At 46.8% G+C, this 24,975-nt stretch overlaps 1 protein-coding gene across 2 annotated transcripts in view; it reads left to right on the forward strand.

The window, feature by feature from the left end:
- The first annotated feature begins 1,261 nt into the window (after positions 1-1,261).
- The window catches only part of ALOX5 (arachidonate 5-lipoxygenase), a 54,852-nt gene continuing 31,138 nt past the window's right edge, over positions 1,262-24,975 (forward strand). Inside the window, exons 1-3 of one of the 2 annotated variants that reach the window (XM_070492979.1) lie at positions 1,262-1,561; positions 9,212-9,410; positions 12,242-12,323. In XM_070492979.1, coding sequence (XP_070349080.1) covers positions 1,412-1,561; positions 9,212-9,410; positions 12,242-12,323 — 431 coding nt within the window. In that variant the 5' untranslated portion in view covers positions 1,262-1,411. The remainder of the gene's footprint in view (positions 1,562-9,211; positions 9,411-12,241; positions 12,324-24,975) is intronic. The other variant, XM_070492983.1, reaches the window with a different exon arrangement.

The following is a 24,975-nucleotide window of genomic DNA, read 5'->3' on the forward strand; positions in this document are numbered from 1 at the left end:
GAAGGAACCTATTTTTCAATTTTAGCTCATTTCATGACTGAATGACCACCACAGTCTGAGCCAGTTCTGAAGTTGGGGGGCGGGAGGGTGATGGTGGGAATGAGGGTGTGGGGGAGGTGTAGGCGAACACAGAAGACTTTTGAGGTCAGGTCGCGGCAGTGGATAGCTGACCACCGGCGGGAAGCTTCCCTCTGGCGCACGCCTTCCACTAACATCCCTTCCAGGCCTCTGCCCACCGCCAGTTAGCACGCCTCCAATTACTCCGCCGGGCAGCCTGTTCCCCAGGTACCGGCTCTAACCCCTGGAACCTTCTTGCTGTGGAGTCCATCTTCTTCCCTAGGAGTTCCAGCCATTGGTCCACTCCCATGAGCCATCTCCAAACAAGCCTGACTCCTTTCCCACCACGCACCCAGCCTCCTGGCCCCCGAGTTTCTTCAGCCCCTCGCCTCCCAAGAGCGCTGACCTGCTCCAAACAACCTCTAAGTGGCCACACGTGGGTTTTCTTGTCCTGGCCTCCCTCTCTCTGGCTGCCCTGCCTCCCATTATACACTAACAATCTCGCGGCCTGAGCATGGCAGGCATCTGACTCACCTCGGTGCCCGCCTGCACCCGGCCCAGAGTGACATTCAACCAAGCCTGTGTAAGAAGTCAATGCTGACAAAAGTCTCTGCGTTGCAGATTCCACCCTCAGTATCAGCTGGCCTCCTCCAGGAAGCCTTCCTGACTCACCAGGTGGGTTCCTCTTCCCGCGGTAGACTCCCAGTGCATCGCTGCTCTAAGTAGCCACAGCGGGAGTAGTTGCCGGGGTCGTGCGGCCTCACCTCACACTGAGAATTTGGTGAGAGCAGGGACTATGTCTCGTTTCCTAGCGTTCCCGGGAGCCCAACCCCAGAGCCATACAAGAGCCTGGCACCGAGGGATACCGAGGCAGGAAAGATTGGTGAAGAGTGGTAACAATGAATGAGAGACCGAGCGAATGAATGGATGGATAGATGGATGAGGGGACGGGACGGCAGCTTAGGCTGCCCGGGTCCCCTGACTGCTGAAACAGACACCAAGCCGAGGAGGTGAGACGCAGGAATGGGTGACATCTACGTGTCCGAGGCGGGTCCCATCCGGTCAGAGCTGCAGGAGGGCGGGGCGGGGGCGGGGCTGGGGGGGTAGGGGGGGGCCTGGGCCGGGGGTGGGGGCGGGGCCAGGCCCGGGGCCAGGGCGGGGGTGGAGATGGGGGCGGGGCCTGGCCGTGGGCGGGGCCGGGGAGGGGCGGGGCTGGGGGCCGGAGGCGGGGTCCGGGCCCTGGCGGTGGGAGGAAGAAGCAGCCGGGTCGGCGAGGCGCGGACGCGAGGGGACAGGCGCGGAAGCTTCGGACGCTCGCTGCGCCCACGGCTCGTGGCGCTCGCTTCCCGCCACCATGCCCTCCTACACCGTCACCGTGGCCACCGGCAGCCAGTGGTTCGCTGGCACCGACGACTACATCTACCTCAGCCTCGTGGGCTCCGCGGGCTGCAGCGAGAAGCACCTGCTGGACAAGCCCTTCTACAACGACTTCGAGCGTGGCGCGGTGAGTGCGCGCGGCCGGGGCGGGCTGGGGGCGCCCGGGACCCGGCGGGCGGCAGAGGCCCAGCGCGGGGAGAGCCTTCCATCCCCTCTGGGCGGCCGGGATCGGGTTGGGGCGCGTCCCGAACCCCGTCAGGGCGGCTGGGACCCCAGGTCGGGGGCGAGGCGCTTCCAGGGTGAGGTCTGCAGGGGGCTGCGCTTCTCCCCTGGGAGCAGAAGGTGTAAAGCTTGCTCTCATTTCACAGATGGGGACCCGAGGCTCTGAGAGGCCCCTTAACTGGGCGAGTGCTGCGGGCAGCATTACTCGTGCCGCCTTTCCGCGGGTCGTCAGGGTGGAGGGGTGTGCTCACGGAGCCTGCGGGTCCTTGCTCTGCTGTGAAGCACAGGTGGCACCTCGGAGCAGCTGCGAGCTGTGGGGAAAAAGCGCAGGTCTGGGGGCCTGCGTTCCCTCTCGGCCTGATCCCTAGCCCACTCTGTTCCCTCTCTGGGCCCCAGTTTCCCCAAATGTAAAATGGAAGGGCTGGCTTCAGGCCGGCCCAGGAGTCCTGGGTGAGCCCAAGCCCAGCTGGTGGCCCAGAGTGGAGCTAGCCCATGTCTTCTCACCTGGGGAGCTCACATTCTCAGGACAGAGGGATTTAGAAGGAAGGACCAAGCGAACCCAAACAAGGAGAAGCCTTTTGCAGACCTGGAGGTTGTCACTGGCTCCCAGCAGAGTGCACACTAGGGTACACTTCCACCCGAGGTGTGAGGCTCAGTGGAGGAGGAAGAGGGAAACGGGCTTCCCCTCCCTCCTCACTAGAGACCCGGGAGCTGTGGGAGTTCAGGGAGCAAAGGGAGCTGGTGTGTGTGACACCTCTAGTCTGTGGTGCCAGGTGCTATGTGAGGCTGTGCACAGGTGGCCTCATTTAGAAGCGGGTTCCTGATGCTGACCTGGGCGTGAATTCCAGCCTGATGGCTTTCTCTATGAACATGGCAGGTCCTCACCAAGCACTCAGTGATGTGCCCAGCCCAGTGGCAAGCACATAGGAGGAGCATTAGATGACTATTGTGATAACCCCAAGACGCTGCAGGTGCCCAGGGAATATCTGTTCCCTTCCACCACCTCCAGCCCCTGACCTCGACCAAAAAGATTTAGACTTTGCAAAGCTGTCACCACTTAGTTGGTTATGAGGTGGAAGCATATGAAATTGCTCATAGCTGACTTTGACAAAGAAAAGTGGCAATTTTCTTGTGGTTCAACCAAATATGTCTTGGATAAAATTCATGAAGTATGTTTTAGGTCTGCAGAGCCTAAAGTAAGTAAATAATAGTCCACTCCTTTTCGGAATTCCAAACTCAAAGTGGGCTTGATCCCTACCCAGGAGCCTCAGAACTTCCCTCTAAGCTGGCCTGGCACTTAGCAAAATTCAGCATATTAACCTGGCCTGAGCGCCTTTCTCTTCAAGGGGGTCAGGTGTTGAGGATAAGAATCTATTGTTTGATTTCCCCAATCAGGGAACTGGCCCTGAGGACAGTGGTGCGAAGGCCTAATGAGTCTTCTGCTGGGGATGACACCCGCTGCCATTTCTGAAGCACCTTCACTTATTCCCATTATTTCATGGATTCCGCCAACACTCGGGGAGGAGGAAAGGGTACAGACTACTTCCCTTTTATAAGTGACCACCGTGGGCCCCGTTCTCCACACACCACACAGGCTGGGCTCACACTGGGCAGCACAAGGCACCCCACGTGTGGCTTCTCCCCGGAGAAGACAGAGTGGTGTGGCCCTAACAGGTCGTTGGAGGAGGGGTGAGACCCTGCTCTGTTCATTATTCCCTCCCTCTATTCTGGCTTCGCCACCCTGAGAATTCATTCAAATGACACTGTGATTAAACACCTCAGTGAGAGTCCCAGAAACAAATTTCAGGAGCGATTTGCATGTCACATTTCCATTGAGGTGAGAGAGGGCAGGTCAGGGGGGGCTGCTGCACTGCAGAGGAGTCAGCCGGCTCCCACAGGCTCTTTGAAAAAACCAGCTTTTGAGAAAGTTCCTGTTGATGCAAAGTTACTCCACACTTTGTCTTGCACATCTCAGAGCTACTTCCTCATGGTCCAGCCAGTGTCCCTTTAAGGTCAGTCTGTCCCTTAGAGGAAATACTTGGTAAGAAAGTACGGCTGTTTCATTTGACACTCATGCACCACATAATGTTTCGGTCAAAGAGCTTTATACACAGTGGTCCCACAAGATTACTACCATAGAGCCTGGGTGTGTGGTAGGCTACACCATCTAAGTTTGTGTAAGTGCACTCTATGATCTTCGCACAACGACGAGATCGACTAATGACGCGTTTCTCAGAACCAGAACGTATCCCTGTTTAAGAGACGCATGACTGTACTCAGGAAAGTGCTACAGTCAATATGGTTAACACAGTAACCGTAACAACAATAAAGACTATTTCCGGGCAACCAATTCAGTCATTTCCAGGTCATTGGCAGATCAACACCCCCAGTTCTCCATGCACAATTCAGTCAAATAATGCACAAGACTGATTTTTTTCTCAATATGTTGGTCACAAATCCCTGATTATTCTCCTCAGCGTTCTTCACAGTGATTCAGGACCCCAGGACTGGCAATCCCAACCCCTCCAGGTGCGATTCTCCGGTAGATGGTCACACCTTCACTGGCTCCCCTCGGTCTGCTGCAGAAAGCCCAGACTGTGGACTCGAACAGCCCAGAGTCCAGCCCAAGTCTAAGCGCATTTGACAAACTGACTTGTTTCTTTCACTCTGAATTTAAAGTAATTCCAGTTGGATCGGATGACTTTAACAGGTCTGAAGATTTCTGGGAAGTCCTACTTGACCCATTTTCGTTCCATGACAACACTTTTAGGAAAGCTTAGGGCAATAGAGTGATGTTTAATATATTGTCCTTGAATATATCCAGTCATTGTAAATGAGTCTTATAACTATATATACTTCTTAAATATATTCAGTGAATATTCTTATATTCATGAAGAATACATTCCAGAATACCTCCTTCTCGAGAATAAGAACATATTAATGAAGAATAAATATTTCCTTATCATCCTGAATCTCTGTCTCTATCCCCATCTTCCCTTTGTCTCATCTCTTCCCTACATTCTGCCTCCTCTTCCTCCTCCTCATCCTTCCTCTACTCCCTATTCCCACAATCCCCTAATACCCCATTTCTCTCTGCTTTTCTGCTCCACTTTCTCCCTACCTCTCTCTCTCCCAGTCTCCCCCAGCTCCTCCTCCTCTGCGCCTTCATTCCCCGGCTCTCTGTCCTGCACTTTCCCCTCTCTGCTCCTCAGTCTCCCTGACTACTGCCCCCATTCTCCCTCTCTCTGCCCCTTGCTCTCCCCTGCTCGTCCTTGTAGTCTCCCCTCTCTCTTGTCTACCCCTTAATCTTCCTCTCTCTCTGCTCCACAGCCTCCTCCTCTTCCCTCCCACTCCCCATCAGCTCCCCTGCCCCAAGATGAGCATCCCAGGCAGGGCCACATCATGACTGTCCTTGCTCCAGCAGAGAGAGCCCTCTCCCTGTCCCAGCAGCAGCAGGGATCTGGGGCAGAGACCAATGAAACCTTTCTTAAAATGCTGATATAAAGATCAAATGAAAATTGACCAGCTAACACTTTGCTGAAATACTCAAAAGCCTTAAAACCATATATCCAATATAGAATTGAGAGCAACAAGCGAAATCAGCAAACTGGCCCTTCCATGAAATGAGGCTGATGAATTGCATGTTTCCCTGCCTCCATGTCTTTCTCCAGCATCTGACCACTGCACCTGATACCTCTGCCCCAAGGAACTCCATGCTTCAGCCTCTGCCTTCCGTGTGCGAATTCCACACCCGAGGGAATTGCTCTAAGTTCCCTACATCTGAAATGCCCCGCCCACCTCTTCTCCTTCCCACTCACCTCACCTCTGAAATCTTACCAGCTCATATGAGCTGCCTCACATGCCGTCTCTTATGAAACTTTTCCATGTCCTTCCACCCCAACCCATGTAGCCTCTTCATACTCAATCAAGAGGCTGAACCAGGGCTCAAAGCCGGGTCATCTAGCTTCCAGTCCAGGGCTTTTCCCACAATGAGGCCGCGGGGAACAGGAGCAGCAGCCGGGGCTGGGCCATTACACAGGTGTGGATTCTAATCTTGGGACCACCAGTTACTCATAGCACAGTAACTGCCTGACCTCTCTGGGCTTCAGTTTCTCTCTGTAAAATGGGATAATCTCCCACTCAGCCATGCATATGTACTGTATTTATTGTGGGCCTGTTATGGGCCATTCACTGTTAATATTGTTCACCTTACAGAGTAGACATGAGAAGTCAATGTGTCACAGCAAATAGATGACAAACACAGCATGTGCCCAGCATACTGACCCACAGAGAGGAGGGAAGGAGGTCATCACACCTTGTAACTCTGTGTACTTTCCTAAGGCCTGACATTGCTGTTTAATGTACATGACCCTAAGATCTTCCTGGAGGCCTTTCTCTATCCTCTGTGACTCTCCAGTAGTGGCTTTCTTGGATGCCTGAGCCGCAGTCACCAGACTTTGTCCCTGAGACTACCTGAATTGGGTTGGACCGAACTCCTTGGAGCCTGGTTCACCTCCTGTAGTACCCGGCCTGAAGCCAAGGTCAGCCAGAGACAAGCCACACTGCAGGCCTGTCCCTCTCTCCTTGCCAAAGACACTGTCAGATGGCATATTGAGTCCCTGTAAGTCTGTCCAGTCTGTTCATCCCGGGTGAAACTCCAGGGCCCTCTACCAAGCACCTGCAAGGGTGGGTTGAGAAGGGGGACCTAGAGGGTCCCATTCTCCTGTGACTGCATCACAGGTGTGCTGAAGGGGGACCCCACTGTCCCATTCCCTCAGAGAAGCTGCTTTATCACTCCCTTGTTGGTCACCACCCACAGCTGCACGTCTGACCCTCTCTCTGAGAATCCCCCAGTCCTGGTGAGGCTCCCTTAGCCTCATCCCCCTTCTCTTTGTATTCCAAGGGGCTGGGCTCCTTCCTGCCATAAGAGTGCCCACCTCAGATGCTCATGGTGCCTGTTACTTTAGAATGACTGTTCTCTTCCCCATCACCCCAGCCTTCCTGGCATCCACCCCCAGACACCTTCAGCCCCCTCCAGCCCCTGGAACCACAAGAAAACCACTTCCCCTGGAGCAGCCTCTCCCAGCCCCAGCCTCACCACACTCTGACTTCCTTTTGCTCAGACTGCCCTGCCAACACCAAGAATGCCCCTCCCCTACCCCCATTCTCACTCTGGCCTCAGAGCCCCTTCTCCAACCCCACAGCAATTCCCTCCAGGTTTTGAGCCAAGAGGTTTGAGCTCATGAACTCAGTTTCTTTCTCCCACATCTACTTCTGGCTACTCAATTGGGCAGGTGTAGTCAAGGATGGACTGCAGTGTGGGGACCCAGGCTAGCTCATGGCTGCTCGCAGGCTGTATGGAGCCTGACGCCCTATGACCCCCAGGAGTCAGGGAGGGAGGACCATGTGGTTCTGATAGACACAGCAGCTGATGGCCTGTGCCCTTGGAAAAAGCAGCCCACTCAGACATCATGTCATTTGGATCTCTCAGTGGTCCTGCGAGCCGGGCATTATTTATCCTTGATAGGTGAAGAAACAGAGCCTCAGGGAATGGAGCAATTTGCTGAGGCCCATGGTCAGTCACTCTGGTGCTAGGATGTGAATTCAGGGCCCCCTGAGGCTGGCAGTGCTGTCTTGACACTGGGCTCAGCTTGTCCTCTGCCCCTCACTCCCCTCCCCTGATGCTCCTGGGTCGGAATCTCTGCCTTGGCCTCACAGAGAGCTGAGGTCTCTGTAGATCCCCAAGGCAGGCGGGGCCCAGAGTGGGGTGGACCCTGCAGATAGCCAGTCCTGGGCCACCCAGTCCCCACTCTGCTTCTCCAGATGGACATTTGGCCTCTTGCCCCATCAGAGCCTTCCTGCCCTGGCCCCCTCATGCCTCAGATCCGGGGTCTCCCTTCTCTCCCTGCCCCCTAGAAGCCACCCAACAGGAGCTGCATCCTTCCTTCCCTCCCCCTCCTCCCCGCTCCTCAGGTCGCCTGCCCCTCCCTGGGACTCCTCTCCCAACTCTGCATCCCTGGGCTGCCGGCTTCTCCCCAAGGGTCAGCACAATACAGAGGTCCCATAGGCCCTGGGGGTCAGTACTTTCAGGCCTCCCCAGGCCTCCTTTCACTGCTCTCCTGCACGACAGACTATGGGGCAGGAGGGGGTTTCATCCTGCAGGATGGGGCATTCGGCAGGACAGATGAGCTTGTGCACCTGTTAGGGACTTGGAAATGTCATCCCAGCACACAGGACTGGCTCCTCAGAGACTGTTTCTAACTGGGGACCCAGGCCCAGACCACAGGGCACGGGGAGGGGCCTTCTGCTTTCTAACCGCAGCGTCTGGCATCTTCGGCAACCACAGCACGCGAGCTGCTCACTGTGCTCTGAGACAAGAGGTTTGCTGAAATATCCAACTTCCCATTCCTCTTGTGAAGTCCTCCCAGGGGTTCTTCTGGCAGGTTGGTGGGAGAGGGTTGGCAATAGGGACGCATGGGGTCATGTGCAGGATGACCACCCCTCCCCTCCATTTACTTCAGTATCATGCTGACAACTCTGGGTTCTGCTGGCAAGGAAGAAGTTCAAGGATTGGTGAAATCTGGCTTAGAAATTGCCTTGGGAAGGAATTGGATCCAGGGCTTCTCAAACCTGCTGGTCTTCAGAACGCCTAATGCAATGCTTGAGGCGTCGTCCTTCCTTGCCATTGAGAACTGCAGACACATAGACCATCCAGGAGCCACGGGGCAGCGAGAGTTGCCCAGCACTGCCACTGTGCCTGCCTGTCTTCTGGAGGAACGAGCCTCGCAGCACAGGGTGCTGAGCAGCTCAGTCCCAGGGGCCTGAGGGGCAGCGCTGCACATGGCGTGGGGTAGCACCTTTCAACAGCAAGGCCAGCCTCCACCCATAGCCATGCCCCAGACAGAGGGGGAACTGCTTGGTCTGAGTTCCTCGGCATCACTGCGGCTCAGTGAATTGCAGATGCCCCAGGAGGACTTGAATCCATGCAACTTCGCTTAGACCTGAGCCTCCCCATTTTCACTCAGTTATTCACGCCACTGAGAACGAGAGAGAGGTGGAGAGGCTGTACTGGAATTCCAGCTCTGCCACTGAATAGCTGAGATGGGACTTACTGAGACTCATTATCTTCGTCTGTGACACGGGTCATAACCCGCCCCCTCCTCCCAGGGTTGTTGTGGGGATCCATTGCCATCTTCAGCACGCCCTTTGCAGGTTGTAAAGGGTCACCCCTGTGTGTGAGGGCCAGTTTGCCCCCTCTGGCCTGTCAGGGTGGAAAGGCCAGCAGCCTCGCTGCCCTCCTTGTGAGTGGGGGCAGCGGAAGAGGACCCTCACCGCACAGCCTAGCAGAGGGGACTCCTGCCTGCAGTCTCTGCCTCCTCCAGCCTGAGGACATGCAGACAGCAGAATGTCCCTGTCCAAGCAGGGCCAGCCCTTACTCACTAGACTTCCATCTCTGTCGCCCAGGGCACAGCACAGAGCCTTGCTAAATGAACTAAGGGGTGATACAAACGCTCGGAGGACCCCAATGGGCTGATTTGCCTTTTCTCCTTCTCAGGTTGATTCTTATGATGTGACAGTGGATGAAGAGCTGGGCGACATCCACCTGGTCAAAATCGAGAAGCGCAAGTACTGGCTGCATGATGACTGGTACCTCAAGTACATCACACTGAAGACGCCCTCCGGGGACTACGTGGAGTTCCCCTGCTACCGCTGGATCACGGGCGAGGGCGAGATCGTCCTGAGAGATGGCCGAGGTGAGCTGCTCAGGCCCCTTCCACTCCCTGGGCTTGCCAGGAACCGAGAGGGCTTGCTGACCACCTTCCTCAAAGAACTATATTCACGGGAATAATGACAATGCTGTCATGGGTTGAGCACCTGCCCTATGCCTCAATGCACCTGCAGAAGGCATGACCTTCCTCAGGGTGCTCATGAGCCCCAGGCTCAGAGACTGGAGTGTGAGGCCTCAGGCACATGGCCAGCCATGTTGTCCCTCTGTGCTATGGTCCTTCAGGGGGAAGATTATGACCCCTTTTCGTCAGATGGTAACTAGGGTCCCTAGTAACAAATACCCCTGGGACATACCCCTACATGGGCAGCTCTCCAGGTGTCAGGGAAGTGGCATCACTGGCCAGATTCACAGACACCCAGGCCCGGACTGCCCTCTGTGAGGTCACAGTAGAGCCTGGGCTCCAGGGCACCCCACATGGAGGGGCCATGGGCAGGCCTGATGTTCACAGTCACCAGTTGTTAAACCTGAAGTACCACATTTTGCTGAAAGAGAAAAGAACCTAAAATCTGCCCTCTTAAACAAGACCCTCAAATGTGCAGACGCCCATCTGGGCCTTCCTCAGGAGGCCAATCTTCATAAGAGACGCAGCTGGCCTGGTATGGAGGCGGAGAGAAGAGGCAGATGGCAGAGGTCAGCTGAGGCCGCTCTCCCTCTGAATGGCTTCTCCTTGCACACTAGCCTCTTCACATGCATGAGTCCAGTCCAGGTCGAGGTTCTGCCTTACTTCAAGTCATGGCCTTTCAGTTTGCTCACACTCTAATCCTGGAAGGATGTGTCTTTAGATGCCATGCATCACTAGAATAACGAGGAAGAGAAGAGCTGCTTCTACCGGTGGCACCATTGAACGCCTCCTAGTTGACATTGCATTCTCTGTCACTTGTCCATTGTTCTTCACAGAAGTTCACTGGGGTCAGTAAAACAAGAGTATTACCTCCATTTTTTAACTGAGAAAACTGAGACCAAGGAGGAAAAAGTTCCTCTCTACCTGGTGTTTCTAAACTTTCAGGCCACGTCCCATTGTTTCTGACATGGAATTTAACTTAAGACACCAAGTTCCAAGAATATTCCTGAACTAAATGATTGGGGCTAGGAGTTTTGTCCCCTGATCTCATGGCAGGAAAAAGATCACAAGATTCACTTTGTCTTTTGGTTGGCCAGAATGTGGAAGGCTGTAGACGGGGCACTTTTCCTTTTCCAGTGGTTGGAAAAACACTAGCTCCAAATCCCCCTCCTGCCCCTCTCACCCACCGTCTCAGTTGTGGAGTCCTTCTTCCCACAGACCCTGAATCTCTTTCCAGTAAAAAACGTATGGCACATTCATATTGGGATATTTAGGAAGGTGTAGGCCAGCGTGCAGGGCCATTAGCACTGCTAGTCCTGGATGGGGAGAGAGAATGCCAGAACAATCCAGAGGGGTGTGTCCTGGAGACCGAGCTCCCTTGGGAGGAGCTGAGGCCCCCAGCAGAGATGCAGATAGTGGGGGAGACACTCACCCCAGAGAGCTGGAAAATCACTGTTCTGGGCCCCCTTTTCAGGCGATGCTCTGGAATCCTGCTGCTCAGATCTCTGTTGACTCTGTTCACTGCTTCCCTTTAAACAATAGTATGAAGGGTAATCGTGAACCAACCTCCCTGCTCTAAAGGCCCTGAGAAGCACCACCTGCCCTCAGCCACCTGCCCCACTCCTGGAATGAGAGATGAGACACCTCTACAGTCTGGGCCTAGAGGGAGGAAGAGGATGCTCGGGTCCATATGGTTCTAAGGACAAGAACGATGGCTATTGTTCCCATTTACTGGGCACTTACTGAGTGCCCAGCACTGTGTGGGGGTCAGGACCCTAGAAATAGGCGTTATTATCTCCATTTTACTTGTGAGGAAGCTAAGGCAGCTTGCTCGAGGTGACACAGCCCAAGTCCACACCCAAACCCAGCTGTGTCTCTTCTAAAGCCCACACTGCAGGACACCACATGCTGTTTTAGAGTTCAGCCTGGTTCCCAGTCCTCTGTGCAGGCACCACAGGGAACTGGATAGTGTCAGCGTCTGTATGTTGGATCGAAGTCACACGTTTCTCCAGGAAGCAACAACCAGTTGGACTTAGAAACATGAGTCCCTGCTGCTCTCTCAGGCAACACGGAAGCCTGCAGTCAGGTGCCATTTCTGCTCTGCATGAAAATTGCAGAGGGGAGAGGAGTGAACTACTCTGCAGTGGTTTAAAGAAAGCCACCAAGGACCAGGAAGAGAGGAAGGGCAGCTCTGCTCCAGGGACCCCAGGATGGTTGGCAGAAGCAGTGTCCTGGAGGCCAGGTGGAAGGTTAGAGCCCCCACGTGGAAATCCACAGGCAGGCCAGAGATGGGCACACGGTGGGGCTGCCGGAGAGAGGCAGAGATTCATTGGCCCATGTCGGGAAAGCAGAATGAGAACCAAGCCTGACTCATGTGTCTGGAGAAGATTCTCAGGGCCTGAAGGTGCAGAGCCCTCAGGCTTGCTGAGTGAGCAGGCAGGAGGAGGTGGAACTGAATTTGTCTTTTATAAAGGGAGTGGCTAAGAGCATAGGATTTGAGTTTTGTGTTGAAAATCCACTTATTAGGTGTGTGACCTTGGGCAAAGTTCAAGGGCAAAGCTAATCAACCTGCCTAAGCCCCAGTTTGCTCAGTATAAAATGAGGGAGTGTGCTGAGGTTTAAATGAGATGATGCGTGTGAAGTACTTGGCGTGGGCAAGGTGTCTGAGGGAAACCTGAATATGGGGTGTTATTATTCTTCCTGAGGCTCTTCTCACACTTGTCCTTTCCTCACAGCAAAGTTGGCCCGTGATGACCAAATTCACATCCTCAAACAGCACAGACGTAAAGAACTGGAAACGCGGCAAAAACAGTACCGGTGAGTTATGACATCAGACCAAATGGCTAGAGGGCCATGGTTTCTTCTATGTCAGGGGCATGGTATGAGATAAACCCTGCCCTCAGCTTATGGCCCATCACTACTGATAAGTGATGACCAAGGCCCCAGCTCCCTGTGGTGCTCCTCAGTCCCAGGCTCCACCTGAGCACCGCTCCAGGCACAGATGGTGAAGAGAGTTGTGGAGCAAACTTAGGATCAGCCATATTTTCGTTTAGAAGGAATGGGGCAGTAAAAGCTTGGATTTATCGTAATGTTCTCCCACCTTCCATTGTAGGATTACCCCTCACTTTTTATGTCTTCCAATAATAATTTAGTTATAAAATTGATATATAATCTACAACAAAATTGACAAATCTTTAGCTAACAGACTAAGAAAAAGGAATGAGAGGACTCAAATTATTAAAATTAGAGATAAGAGAGGGAACATCAATACCAAGTTCACAGAAATTAAAATGAATAGAAGGGTATACCGTGAACAACTGTATACCAACCAATTAGATAAGTTAGATGAAAAGGACACATTCCTAGAAAGACAAAAACTGCCAGAACTGACTTAAGAAATAATCCAATCACAGGCAAAGAGATTGAATTAGTCATTTTAAAACTTCCTGCAAAGAAAAGCCCAGGCCCAGGTGGCTTCACTGGTGAATTCTATCAAACATTTAAAGAATTAACACCAACCCTGCATAAACTCTTCCAAAAAATCGAATAGAAGGGAACTTGTCTCAACTCATTGTATGAGACCAGTATTATACCAAAACCAGACAAAGACATCATAGGAAAAGAAAACTGTACACCAGTATCTCTTATGAATGTAAATGTAAACATTTTCAACAAAATGCTAGCAAACCAAATCCAGTAGCGTGTAAAAGGCATTATACAATGTGACCAGGTGGGGCTTATCCCAAGTATGCAAGGTTGGTTTACCATCCAAAAATCAATTAATGTAATACACCATGCAAATAGAGTAAAGAACAAAAAACACATGATTATCTCAATAAACACACAGGGAAGCATTTGCCAAAATCCAAAACCCTTTCATGATTAAAATAAACACTCAAAAAATAGGAATCGAAGGGAACGTCCTCAATCTGATAAAGGGCATTGACAAAAACTCACAGTTAACGAACGTCATACTTTATGGGGAAGGACGGCATGCTTTCTTCCTGAGATCCAGGAGCAAAGATGTCAGCTTTCACCACTGCTGTTCAACATTGTGGTAGAGGTTCTAGCCAGGGCAATTGGACAAGAGGAAAAAAAAGGCACCCACATTAAAGAATGCTGAGTAAAACCATTGCCATTCACAGATGACATGATTTTGTATATAGAAAATCCTAAGGAATTCACCAAAAAACTATTGGAACTAATAAATCAGCAAGGTTGCAGGATACAAGATAAATATACAAATTTCAGTGTTTTTCTGTATGCTGGTACTCTACAATCTGAAAATTAAAATAAGGAAACAATACCATTTACAATAGCATCAAAAGAAATAAAATATTTATGAATAAATTTAACGAAAAAAGTCCAAGACTTGTACAATGAAAACTACAAAACATTGTTGAAAGTGATTAGAGAAGTTCTAACTAAGGTGAAAGACATCTCACGTTCGTGGACCCGAGGACCTAATGTTCGTAAAACGGCAATACTCCCCAAAGCAATGTACAAATTCAAGGCAATCTGTATCAAAATCCCAGCTGACTTTTTTGCAGAAATTGACAAGCTGATTCTAACATGCATGTGGAAAGCAAGGAACCCAGAATAGTCAAAACAATCTTGAAAAAAAAAAGGTGAGAAACTCACACTTCCCAATATCAAAATTACTGCACTCCTGCAGTGATCCAGACAGTGTGGTGTTGGCATTAGGATGGATATATAGAGATCAATGACATAGGATTGAGAGTCCAGAAATAAGCCCTCACTTATGTGGTCAATTAATTTTCAATAGAGGCAGCAAGACAATTCAATGGAGGAAGAATAGTCATTTCAATATATGGTGTTGGGACAACTCATTAGCCACAAGCCAAGAATGAAATTGGACCCTTACCTCACACCACATACATAAATTAACTTAGAATGGATCAGATACCTAAATGTGAGAGCTAAAAGTATAAAACTTTGAAGAAGACGGGTAAACCTTTGTGACCTTGGATTTGGCAAAGGATTTTTAGATACAACAAAAGCGTAAGCAACAAAAGAAAAATAGATAAATTGATGTAATCAAATTTGAAAACTTTTGTGCTTCAAAGGGTACCATCAAGAAAGTGAAAAGGCCACATCTATGGACAGCTAATCTTTGACAAAGGAGCTGAGGGCCTACAATGGAGGAAAGAAAGTCTCTTCAACAAATGGTGCTGGGAAAACTGGACAGCCACATGTAAAAGAATGAAAATCAACCATTCTTTTTCACTATTTACTAAAATAAACTCAAAATGGATCAAAGACCTAAAGATTAGGCCTGAAACAATAAGTCTTCTAGAAGAGAATATCGGCAGTACACTCTTTGACATCAGCTTCAAAAGAATCTTTTCGGACACCATAACCCCTCACACGAGGGAAACAATAGAAAGAATAAACAAATGGGACTTCATCAGACTAAAGAGCTTCTTCAAGGAAGGGAAAACAGGATTGAAACAAAAAAACAGCCCACTAATTGGGAAAAAACATTTACAAGTTATTTATCCAACAAAGGGTTAATCTCCATAATATACAAAGAACTCACACAACTCAACAATAAAAAATCAAACAACCCAATCACAAAATGGGCAGGGGACATAAACAGACATTTCTCCAAAGAAGATATACGGATGGCCAATAGACACATGAAAAGATGCTCATCATCACTAATCGTCAGGGAAATGCAAATCAAAACTACACTAAGATATCACCTTACACCTGTTAGAATGGCAAAAATATCCAAAACCAAGAGTGACAAAATGTTGGAGAGGCTGTGGAGAAAAAGGAACCCTCATACACTGTTGGTGGGAATGCAAACTGGTGCAGCCACTTTGGAAAACAGTATGGAGATTCCTCAAAAAGTTAAGAATAGAAATACCTTATGACCCAGCCATCCCACTACTGGGTATCTATCCTAAGAACCTGAAATCAGCAATTCCAAAAGTCCCATGCACCCCTATGTTCATCACAGCATTGTTCACAATAGCTAAGTCATGGAACCAACCTGAGTGCCCAGCAACTTATGATTGGATAAAGAAGATATGGCATATATATACAATGGAATACTACTCAGCCATAAAAAAGAACAAAGTCGTCCCATTCACAACAACATGGATAGACCTTGAGGGTATTATGTTGAGTGAAATAAGCCAGACAGAGAAAGACGAACTCTATATGACTCCACTCATAGGTGGTAGTTAACATAAAGACAAAGAGAACTGATCGGTGGTTACCAGGGGGAAGGGGGCTGGGGAGAGGGCACTAGGGGTGAAGTGGTGTACCTACAACATGACTTATAATGATGTACAACTGTAATTTCACAAGGTTGTTAACTATCATAACCTTAATGAAAAAAAAAGAAAGTGAAAAGGCAACCCACAGGATGAGATAAAGTATTTGCAAATCATGTATCTGATAAGGAACTTATATCCATAATATATAAAGAACCCTCACAACTCAATCATACAATACAAATAATCCAATTTAAAAATGGACAAGGACCCGAATAGACCTTGTTTTCCAATAAGCACATGAAAAGATGCTTGGCATTGTTATTCATCAGGAAAATGCAAATCAACACAATGAGATGCTACTGCACACTCATTAGGATGGCTAGAATCAAAAAGTCAGATAATAACAAGTGTTGGTGAGGACATGGAGAAATCAGAACTGTTACACACTACTGGTGGGAATGTAAAATGGGGCAGTTGCTTCAGAAAATGGTCTGCTCGTTCCTCAAACTGTTAAATATAGAGTTACCATATGGTCCAGCAATTGCACACCTAGGCATATACGTAAGAGAAATGAAAACACATGTCCACACAAAAACTTGTACATGAATGTTTATAGCAGTGTTATCCATAATAACCAAAAAGTGAATATAGTCCTAATATTCATTAAATAATGGATGTATAAATAAAATGTGGTGCATCTATACAATGGAATATATTTCAGCCATAAAAAGGAATGAATAAACACTTCTCCAGAGAAAATATATGAATGGCCAATAAGCACATAAAAAGATGCTTGACCCCATTAGACATCAGGAAAATGCAAATCAAAACCACAAGATACCACTTCACACCCACTAGGATGGATAGAATCAAAAAGACAGATAATAACAAGTCCTGCCAAGATGTGGATGGAGAAACTTGAGCCTCATGCATTGCTGGTAGAATGTAAAGTGATGCAACCACTTTGGGAAACAGTTTAGCAGTTCCTCAAAATCTTAAACAGAGTTACCTCCTAGCAATTTTACTCCTAGGTATCTACACAAGAGGAATGAAAATATGTGTCCACATGAGAAACTTGGTACACAAATATTCACAGCAACGTGATTCATAAGAGCCAAAAAGTGGAAACAACCTATGTTCCATTAACTGATGAGTAGCTAAACAAAATGTTGTATATCCATACAATGGAATATTATTTGGCATGAAAAAGGAATGAGCTGTGGATACATGCTAAACCATGAATGAATCTCAAAAACATTAGCTAAATGGAAAAGACATTTACAAAAGACCATATATTGTATGATTCTATTTAGATGAAATGTCCAGAACAGGCAAGTCTATGGACAAAGATCAGTAGATTAGTAGTTGCCTAGGCTGAAAGTGGGGAGTAGGGCATGGGGAGTGACTATTAATGGGTACAAGCTTTCTATTTGGGGTGAAAATATTCCAAAATTAGATTATGGTGGTGGCTGCATAACTCTGTAAATATTCTAAAAAGCTTTGAATTGGATACTTTAAAGGGGTGAATTTTATTGTATGTAAATTGTTTCTCAATATAGCTGTTGTTAAAAATAATACATGATCTAGAGTGCACATTTGGAAACTGGTGGTCAGTGGGCTGTTATCCAGCCTCTTTGTGTGTTTAATGGGCCTTTGTGGAGTTCTGAGTAAACAGGGCTTTTATTCTCTGGGTGTCCCCAGTCCAACACCTGTCTACTGTCTGTAGGAAGGCTTCTTCCATTTCCTGCTTTGGCCCCTGGAGAAATTTAAGTTTGAGTCCTTCCAAGGGAAAGGGGTGGAAGGAATCATGCTAAACATTCAGCACTGTTTCCTGGGCTGGGCGGGGGTGGGGCAGGGTTTGGCGAGAGATGGTTGTTACACTTTTCCACGTCTTCCTCCATAGTTTAACTTCTTACAGGGCATATGTAGTATATCAGGGTTTTTTTAATCTAATAAAGCAAAAGAAGAGGAATAATGTAGAAGCAGAAAAATACCTGTAATTCATCCATTTTCACTTTTATTTATTTGAGACTGAGCTGTGTACACAATTTGACATCCTCCCTTTCTTTTCCCCTTAGAAGTATAGCAGGATCATTTCCTTGTATTTTAAAAATCTCATCACAAAAATCCTATCACATTATTCTAGCTTTTATATAATATTCCATTGTACAGATGCACCATAATTTACTTATACACCGGCCTGATTAGGCGTTTAGGAAGTTTCTAGTTTTTTATTCTTATAAACAATGTGAAAATCTTTGTGAGAAACTTTTTGTGCGTTATTAAGTATTTCCTTAGGATAGGTGCCCAGACATGAAATTACTAAATCAAGTAGGGTAAGTTATTGTATAATAGTATAAGTATATATTGACAAATTTCCCTTCAAAAATCTTTAACCAGTTTTCACGAACTGTGTATGGGTACCCACTTCACCAATACTTGCCATAGCTGGCAGTATCTTTTTGTTAGCTTTTCTAATTTGTCAAGGCATCTCTCATCTCTCAGCTCCTCTTTTCCCCCACTCTCAGCAACTCGCTGATGTCCAGTGGTTGATAAATCCCCACTGAAATGCGTGATTGCCTGAGCCTCAAAACTATCTTTACCTCTGTCCTCCTTTCCATGAAAAACTTACATTTCCATGAAACAGAATGAATAAATGAGAAACAGAGCCATACACACATGGCTACTTGATATATTACGGAGGGCACCGATGATGAGCAGTTCTGGGGCGGTGGGGCATCTGTACAGAAGGGGGAGAGAGAGGAGGAGGAGAAGAAGAAGAAATTGGATTCTACTTCTTGTCATTCAGAAAATTCAGTTTTAGGTTGATTAAACTTAGATGTTACAGGCAAAACTATAAAACTTTTAGACCTAAGCTTTTAAGAGATTTTTCTTCATAGCCTCAAGGGGAAAAGATTTTTCAAACACAATTCAAAATGCGCTAACCATAAGAGGAAAACGGTCAGTTCACCTACCTTGAAATGAGGAACTTCTGCTCACTGAGACATACCACAAAGAGAGTGAAAAGACAATTCACAGAGTGATGGACAAGAATTATTATTCACAATATACCAAGGGCCCCTACACATCTCTAAGAAGAAGCTTGTCAATTTAGTAGAAAAATAGGCAAGAGATTTGAGAACAAAAAAGATGCTCAGCTTCGTGTGTAATCAGGGAAACCAAAAGTGAGATCACAATGAACTCCCACTATTATTACACACGCACACACACCACATACACCCAAAGTGTTAAAGAACCTGTGGAGGGGTAGGAAGGCTCATGCACTACTGGCAGGAGTATAAATTGATACAACCTCTGTAGAAAACAATTTTTCGATATCTAGAAAATTGAAGCTACATTAGAATCTATGACCCAGACAATTTATTCCTGGATCCAAATCCATGTGCATAAGTATCTGGATACGTGGACACAGATGTTCACAACAGCAGAATTTATGAGAGCCAAAATATAGAAGCTGCACAATATCCATCGACAGTAGAGCAGGTTAAAAAATTGTGATCGTTCTACCCTGCGAGGAAAATCAGTGAACTGCTGGCGCACAGAGCAGCATGGATGAACCTCACAAATACAGTGTTGCAAACAGAAGCCAGACACAAGTTTGTCTGGCCAATCCCTAAAAGTTTGCAATTATCTTGTTTAGGGAAACTTATGTAGCAGTGGAAAATAGACAAGAACACAGAAATGATCATCATAAAAGCAAAGATGGTGATTGAGGAAGGTTGAGCAGGAAGCGGGGCTGAGGGTCCTGGCAATGTTCTGATTCTTCATCTGGGTGTCACTTACACAGATGTTTTGTGCATTTTTGTGCATGTGTGAGTGTGTGTTTATGTACATGCATAGATTTGTATGTTCTACTTCACAATAAACATTTTAAAATAAAACTTTTGTGTCTTTATACGAGGTCCAGGTTGGGGGATAATCTGATTACACTGTGGGTGATGTTAGGGATTTATGAATTGGTGATGTGTTTTAGAATATTGGTATGTAAGCCTCTCACTCAGGCACCGTATGATGAGTTTGGAAATGTTTGTACTTGGAACAGTGCACAAGGCATTGTCTGAGAGCTCTGCACCGCCCATTCCCACCCTGAAAGGTAGTTGTTTCTATGCTCCTCTCTCAGCTTTCCTCCCCACTTCAACCACCTGTGGCAAAGCCTGTACAATGAGCACTTCACGTGCTTCTGGCCTGGTGGAAGGAAGGAATCCTAGACTGTGGTGATATGAAACTGTTTGTGTTCTGTTAGGTGAGTGGACAGCAAGTTTTATCAGTTCCACACTAATTCATACTAAGATGTTAATGGCTGGTCAGTTTCATTAGTCTTACTGACATTGTCTTAGCCCAGTATTTTCCAAAGTGTGCCCTGGGGCATTAATCCCCAAACTTTCCCCCAGAGAAGGGTCCCATGGTAAAACAAATTTGGGAAACTGTTTATCACATCCCCGTCCTGGAGGTTCACGATGCCTATAAGCATTGAGGATTCTGAGAAGTTCTCTGGTAATGGACCATAGTTAGTTTTGTTTTTAACCCAGTGTTTCCCAAGAGAATTTGACATATGACTCTTAGCGTGCTGCAGAACGAGTACCCTATGGAGCACGCTGTGGGGAACGCCCCTTTACCAGGAGAAGTGGATTCAGTGCTGCGTTTATTTCTCAGGGGTGTAGCTTTTGGCAGGGTCTAGGGAGAGGGGCAGGGGGCTTTAATGGCGAGATAACTTGCCTCTTTCTTAGATCTAACGGTCATTTTTTCTTCCTCCTTCCACGTTATCTGTCCTTTTCAAACCCCCTCCTCTGCTTCCGCTCAGGAAACGCTGAACTTTGCGCTGTCTGCATAATCTTGGAGTTCCTCTTTTACATGAACTCTCGGGCTTCCAGATTAAGGTTTAGAAATAAAACAACAACTAAGAATAGTCTCCAGTGTGTCAGAAAGCCAGCAAGTCCAGCTGGCCTTCGTCACTCAGTCAGCCAGGCAGCGAGATGGAGAAGTCAACACAGGTTGTAACCCACCACCCATGTCCTTCCACTGTGACTGCGTGGCCTGTGTCACATACACAGAGCAATGTATGGTGCTGTGGGTTTTAATCTACATCATTTAATCTAATCATTCTGTGACTTGCTTTTTCTCACTCATCATTCTGTGTTGAAGAGCAACCAGTTGACGCAGATAGGTGTGGTCCATTATCTTAGCTTCTGTGAATAAACCTTCGTGCTCGACCACTCTCCTCCTGATGCCTGTGGGAGCTGTCTTTCATTTCTGGCTGTTACAAGCCGTGCCGGCTGCCGTGGGCTTCCTCATGGGTCTCCTGTTGCTCTCACAGAAGAGTTACTCTAGAGAACATTCCTAGACGTAGACTGCAGGGTTGCAGACCACATTTCAAGTTTTCTGGATATTGTCGATTATTTTCCAAAAGGGTTCTGCCAATTCTTGCCCCAAGGAGCCGTTTCTGAGAGTTGCTGTTTCCCCACGTCGTCGACATACTTCGCGCCTGAGGCATTTCACTCTTGTTGATCTAGGGTGTGTGAAATAGTATCTCCTGATTCTCCTCAGTCTTAAGTCGCCGCGTATCTCTTCCTCTATGTGAATATACCATAATTTATTCAACCGTTGTCCTATCGGTGGACCTTCAGTCTGCTTCCCACTCGTATGTTTGGTTGGTTTTGGTATTAGAGGCAGTGCTGCAAGAAGCAGCCTCGTGCAAACATTTCGTTGTACTGGTGCGTTAGTCTCTGTCAGCTCGGTTTCCAGAGTTCACCCTCTCTGCATAGCCTCTTCTTTGAATTGCCTATTTATGTGCTTTATTTTTCTGTGGTTTTTAAATTATTAATCTAAAGGAGCGCTTTACATGTTAGGATAGTGTCCCTTTGTGATACGTATAGCATATGTCATGGCTTCTATTGCTTTTGTCACAGATTTTAGTTCTTTATTTTCTTAACTGTGTGTATTGTTTTTCCTTTATAACTTTTGGGTTTCGTGCTTTGCTTAAAAAGGCACTCCCCATGCTAATGTTACATAAATACTCTTATATTTTTGTCTACTACTTTTATGATTTTCATTTTGCCTTTTTGCCTTTAATTCATCTGCCATGTATTTTTATACAGGATGTGAAGTAGGGGTCAAAGCCCCCGTCTATTGTTCACTACACAAGGCAGTCCTTCCCTCTGCCTTGGGACGACACCTGTGGCAGCCAGCCCTGGCACAGGGCGGTGGTCCTATGCCTGGGCTCCGCTGCCACTCACTGCCCCTTACTCTGTGTCCTGTGCAAGTCAGTTAATCTCTCTGTGCCTCAATTCCGTCATCTGTAAAATGGGGGAAATAACACTACTACCCCATAGGGGTTTTGACAGAATTAAATAGGTGAAAGCATGAAACACACCAACTAGTATTTGGCACATAGAAAGCATTCAGTAGGTATTAACTAGTCTTTTACTATATTCATATATCTTCTTGCGTCTGTTTCTAGACTTCGTGTGTTGGTCTGTTTTTCTACTCTATGGCCCAGCGCCATCTTTGACTATCAGAACTTTCTAATAAATGTTAATAGCTGTTTTATTATCTCACCATTCTTTTTTAAGTTTTTCATGATAAGAATTGCTCTGAAATTACATATAAATGTGTTATGGATTGGCATTTTAATGACACTCCATCTTTCCATCCAGAAACACAGTGTGTCTTTCCTCCATCCAGATTTGTGTAATGTCCTTCAGTAGAATTTCTAGTTTTCTTCATGCAGGTCTGTCACCTTTCTGGTTACTTTATACCAAGGAAAAGTATAGCTTTTACATTCTGGATGGGATGTTTTTGCAGTTGTAAATAAATATTGCTGCAATAAAGATAAATTACTCATTTTTAGTATTTGTTGTGATAACTTCCTAAACTCTTTTATCAGATCTAATCATTTTTAAGTCTTTTTAGTTACCTAGTTATTAGATTATGTTATCTAGATGATAATTTTGTCTATTTTGCATTATTTACGTCACTGATATTTTTCCTTATTGCCAAAACAAGTAACAGTAGCAATGACTCACAAATTGCATCATTGAATCAGTCCTCTCTGGGCCTTGATTTTTGAGAAAATGCTTTTGATATTTTTGTTACTTTAAATTATACTTGCTATTGTTTTCTGATGAACACTGTTTACAGTATTTATGAAATTCTTGGTTTGTTCTAATTTCATTTTTGTTTGACTGAACGTGTTCAATTAATTTCCTCCAAAAGGGTACGTGGGTAATACAATCTGAGTCCATGCTCGTCCCCACCCCTCAAAAAGATTCTCCTGCCCTCGTCGATTTCTTGATTTGATCTAAGAGGCTTAGATGATGATCTAAAAAGAAAAGTCTATAAACACTTTACACTGTCTCTTCATTTTTAGTATCGCAAATGAGAAAACCCTAATGAAAGTTTGATTATTTTTCTCTTCCCGGAATCTTGTAAGTTTAGGAAGCATGTCTCTCCTCCCTCTGCTGCCTCCTCCCTACCCTTCTCCCTCCCCCTTTCCCCTCATCTCTCTCTCTCTCTCTTTCACGTTCTCCTCTCTCTTCGGCATTTTAAAATGTAATCAGGACTGGGGCCAGCCCAGTGGCTGAGTGGTTAAGTTCACGTGCTCCACTTTGGTGGCCCAGGGTTTCACCAGTCTGGATCCTGGGTGTGGACATGGCACCACTCATCCAGCCATGTTGAGGCGGCGTCCCACATGCCACAGCTAGAAGGACCTACACCTAAAAATATATATGTATGCACAACTGTATACCGGGGGGATTTGGGGATAAAAAGCAGAAAAAAAAATTTAATCCATATATGTCTAGGTATGCCTTTTTCTTTTTCTGCCTAGGATTTACTCAGAAAATTGAGGTCTTTTCAGCTTAAGGAAGTTTTTCTCTTATTTCCCTGATTTTTACTTCGTATATTCCTCTCTCTCCTTTTGGAACTTGTATTCTCTGCATATTAAATCTTATGTACCTGGCCTTCTTGTCTCCCATGTTTTCATTCATGGCTTCCATATCTTTGAGGTTTTGCTCTGTATTTGTGTCACATTTCCTTCCGTTTTGCACAGAGCAGTGCCTGGCACGTAACAGGAACTCAATGATTAGTTATCAAATGAATAAATTGTGTCTTCCAGGGGACCAATCAGATCTCACAGTGACTATTCTCTTTTTCCATTTCTCTATTGAATTTTCAATTCAGGAATCATGTTTTGTGGTTGCAGAAACTCTTTTTACATTATAATTGCATCTTCTTAAGACTTCTCTCCATTTTTCTTAAGAAATTAAATGTCTTTTCTGCTTCTTCCTTCCTTCTGCCTGGTTGTTCAACTTGGACTTCCTCAACAGAGTGTGGTTTTCTCTTTGCCTATTTATCTGTGGGTATGAAGACCTTTGGCCCCTGCTTTTCATATCTCAGGCAACAGTGACCTGCAGTGGAAGGGACAGAGCTGTTTGGTTTCAGGGGCCAGGAGCAAGTTAGCTGGTGAACTGTCCTGTCTCTGTGCACTGAGAGGCCATCATCTCCTGATAGCCCAAGGTGGGGCATTTCTGTGCATGTGCTGCCAAGGCCTGGGAGATCCTTTCTGTGCCGAGGAGACATGCCCCATGACTCTCCACGTAAACCCTACACATCAGATGATGTGAATGCGTTTGCTGGCACATTTGTCCTCATTGGGCTCAATATTTACACACTGAAAAAATCTAGCTCAGCTGGGCTCTTCAAATTCATTAGAGCCCTTGGACTTCCCAGTGCCAAGGAGAAAATGGTTAGCAATGTTTAAATTGTTATGACTAATTGACAGTTAATACCAGTGGGGCTACCAGATGACTGCCTCAATTTTAGACATGTGTTGGAGATACCTTGAATTATTTTCTAAAACAAAGGGAAAAAAATCCATAAACTAGTTGACATTTTATGCCTGTCCACATTTTTATCTCTGTTAATGTACCAGCATTGGTGTTAATACAAACAATAAAAATAGAAATTTTCCTTAAAGTCTAGGAAAGTAGAATGTTGTGAGTTAACTAACAGTGAGAAATGCAAGGTGCTATATATCAAAAAACCCTTTTCAAAATGCGTTTGCTCCAAGAGCAATCAGGTCCAGCCCCTGTTCACCTCTTATGATCCTAACGAGAGGCTTACTGGGCCAACCAGACACCACAAAAAACGGGATTTTGTGACAGTAAAAGCACAAGATGATATTAAAGAGACTCAAGACTTGT

The sequence above is a fragment of the Equus asinus genome, chromosome 2, assembly GCF_041296235.1.
Source record: "Equus asinus isolate D_3611 breed Donkey chromosome 2, EquAss-T2T_v2, whole genome shotgun sequence".
Lineage (NCBI taxonomy): Eukaryota > Metazoa > Chordata > Mammalia > Perissodactyla > Equidae > Equus > Equus asinus.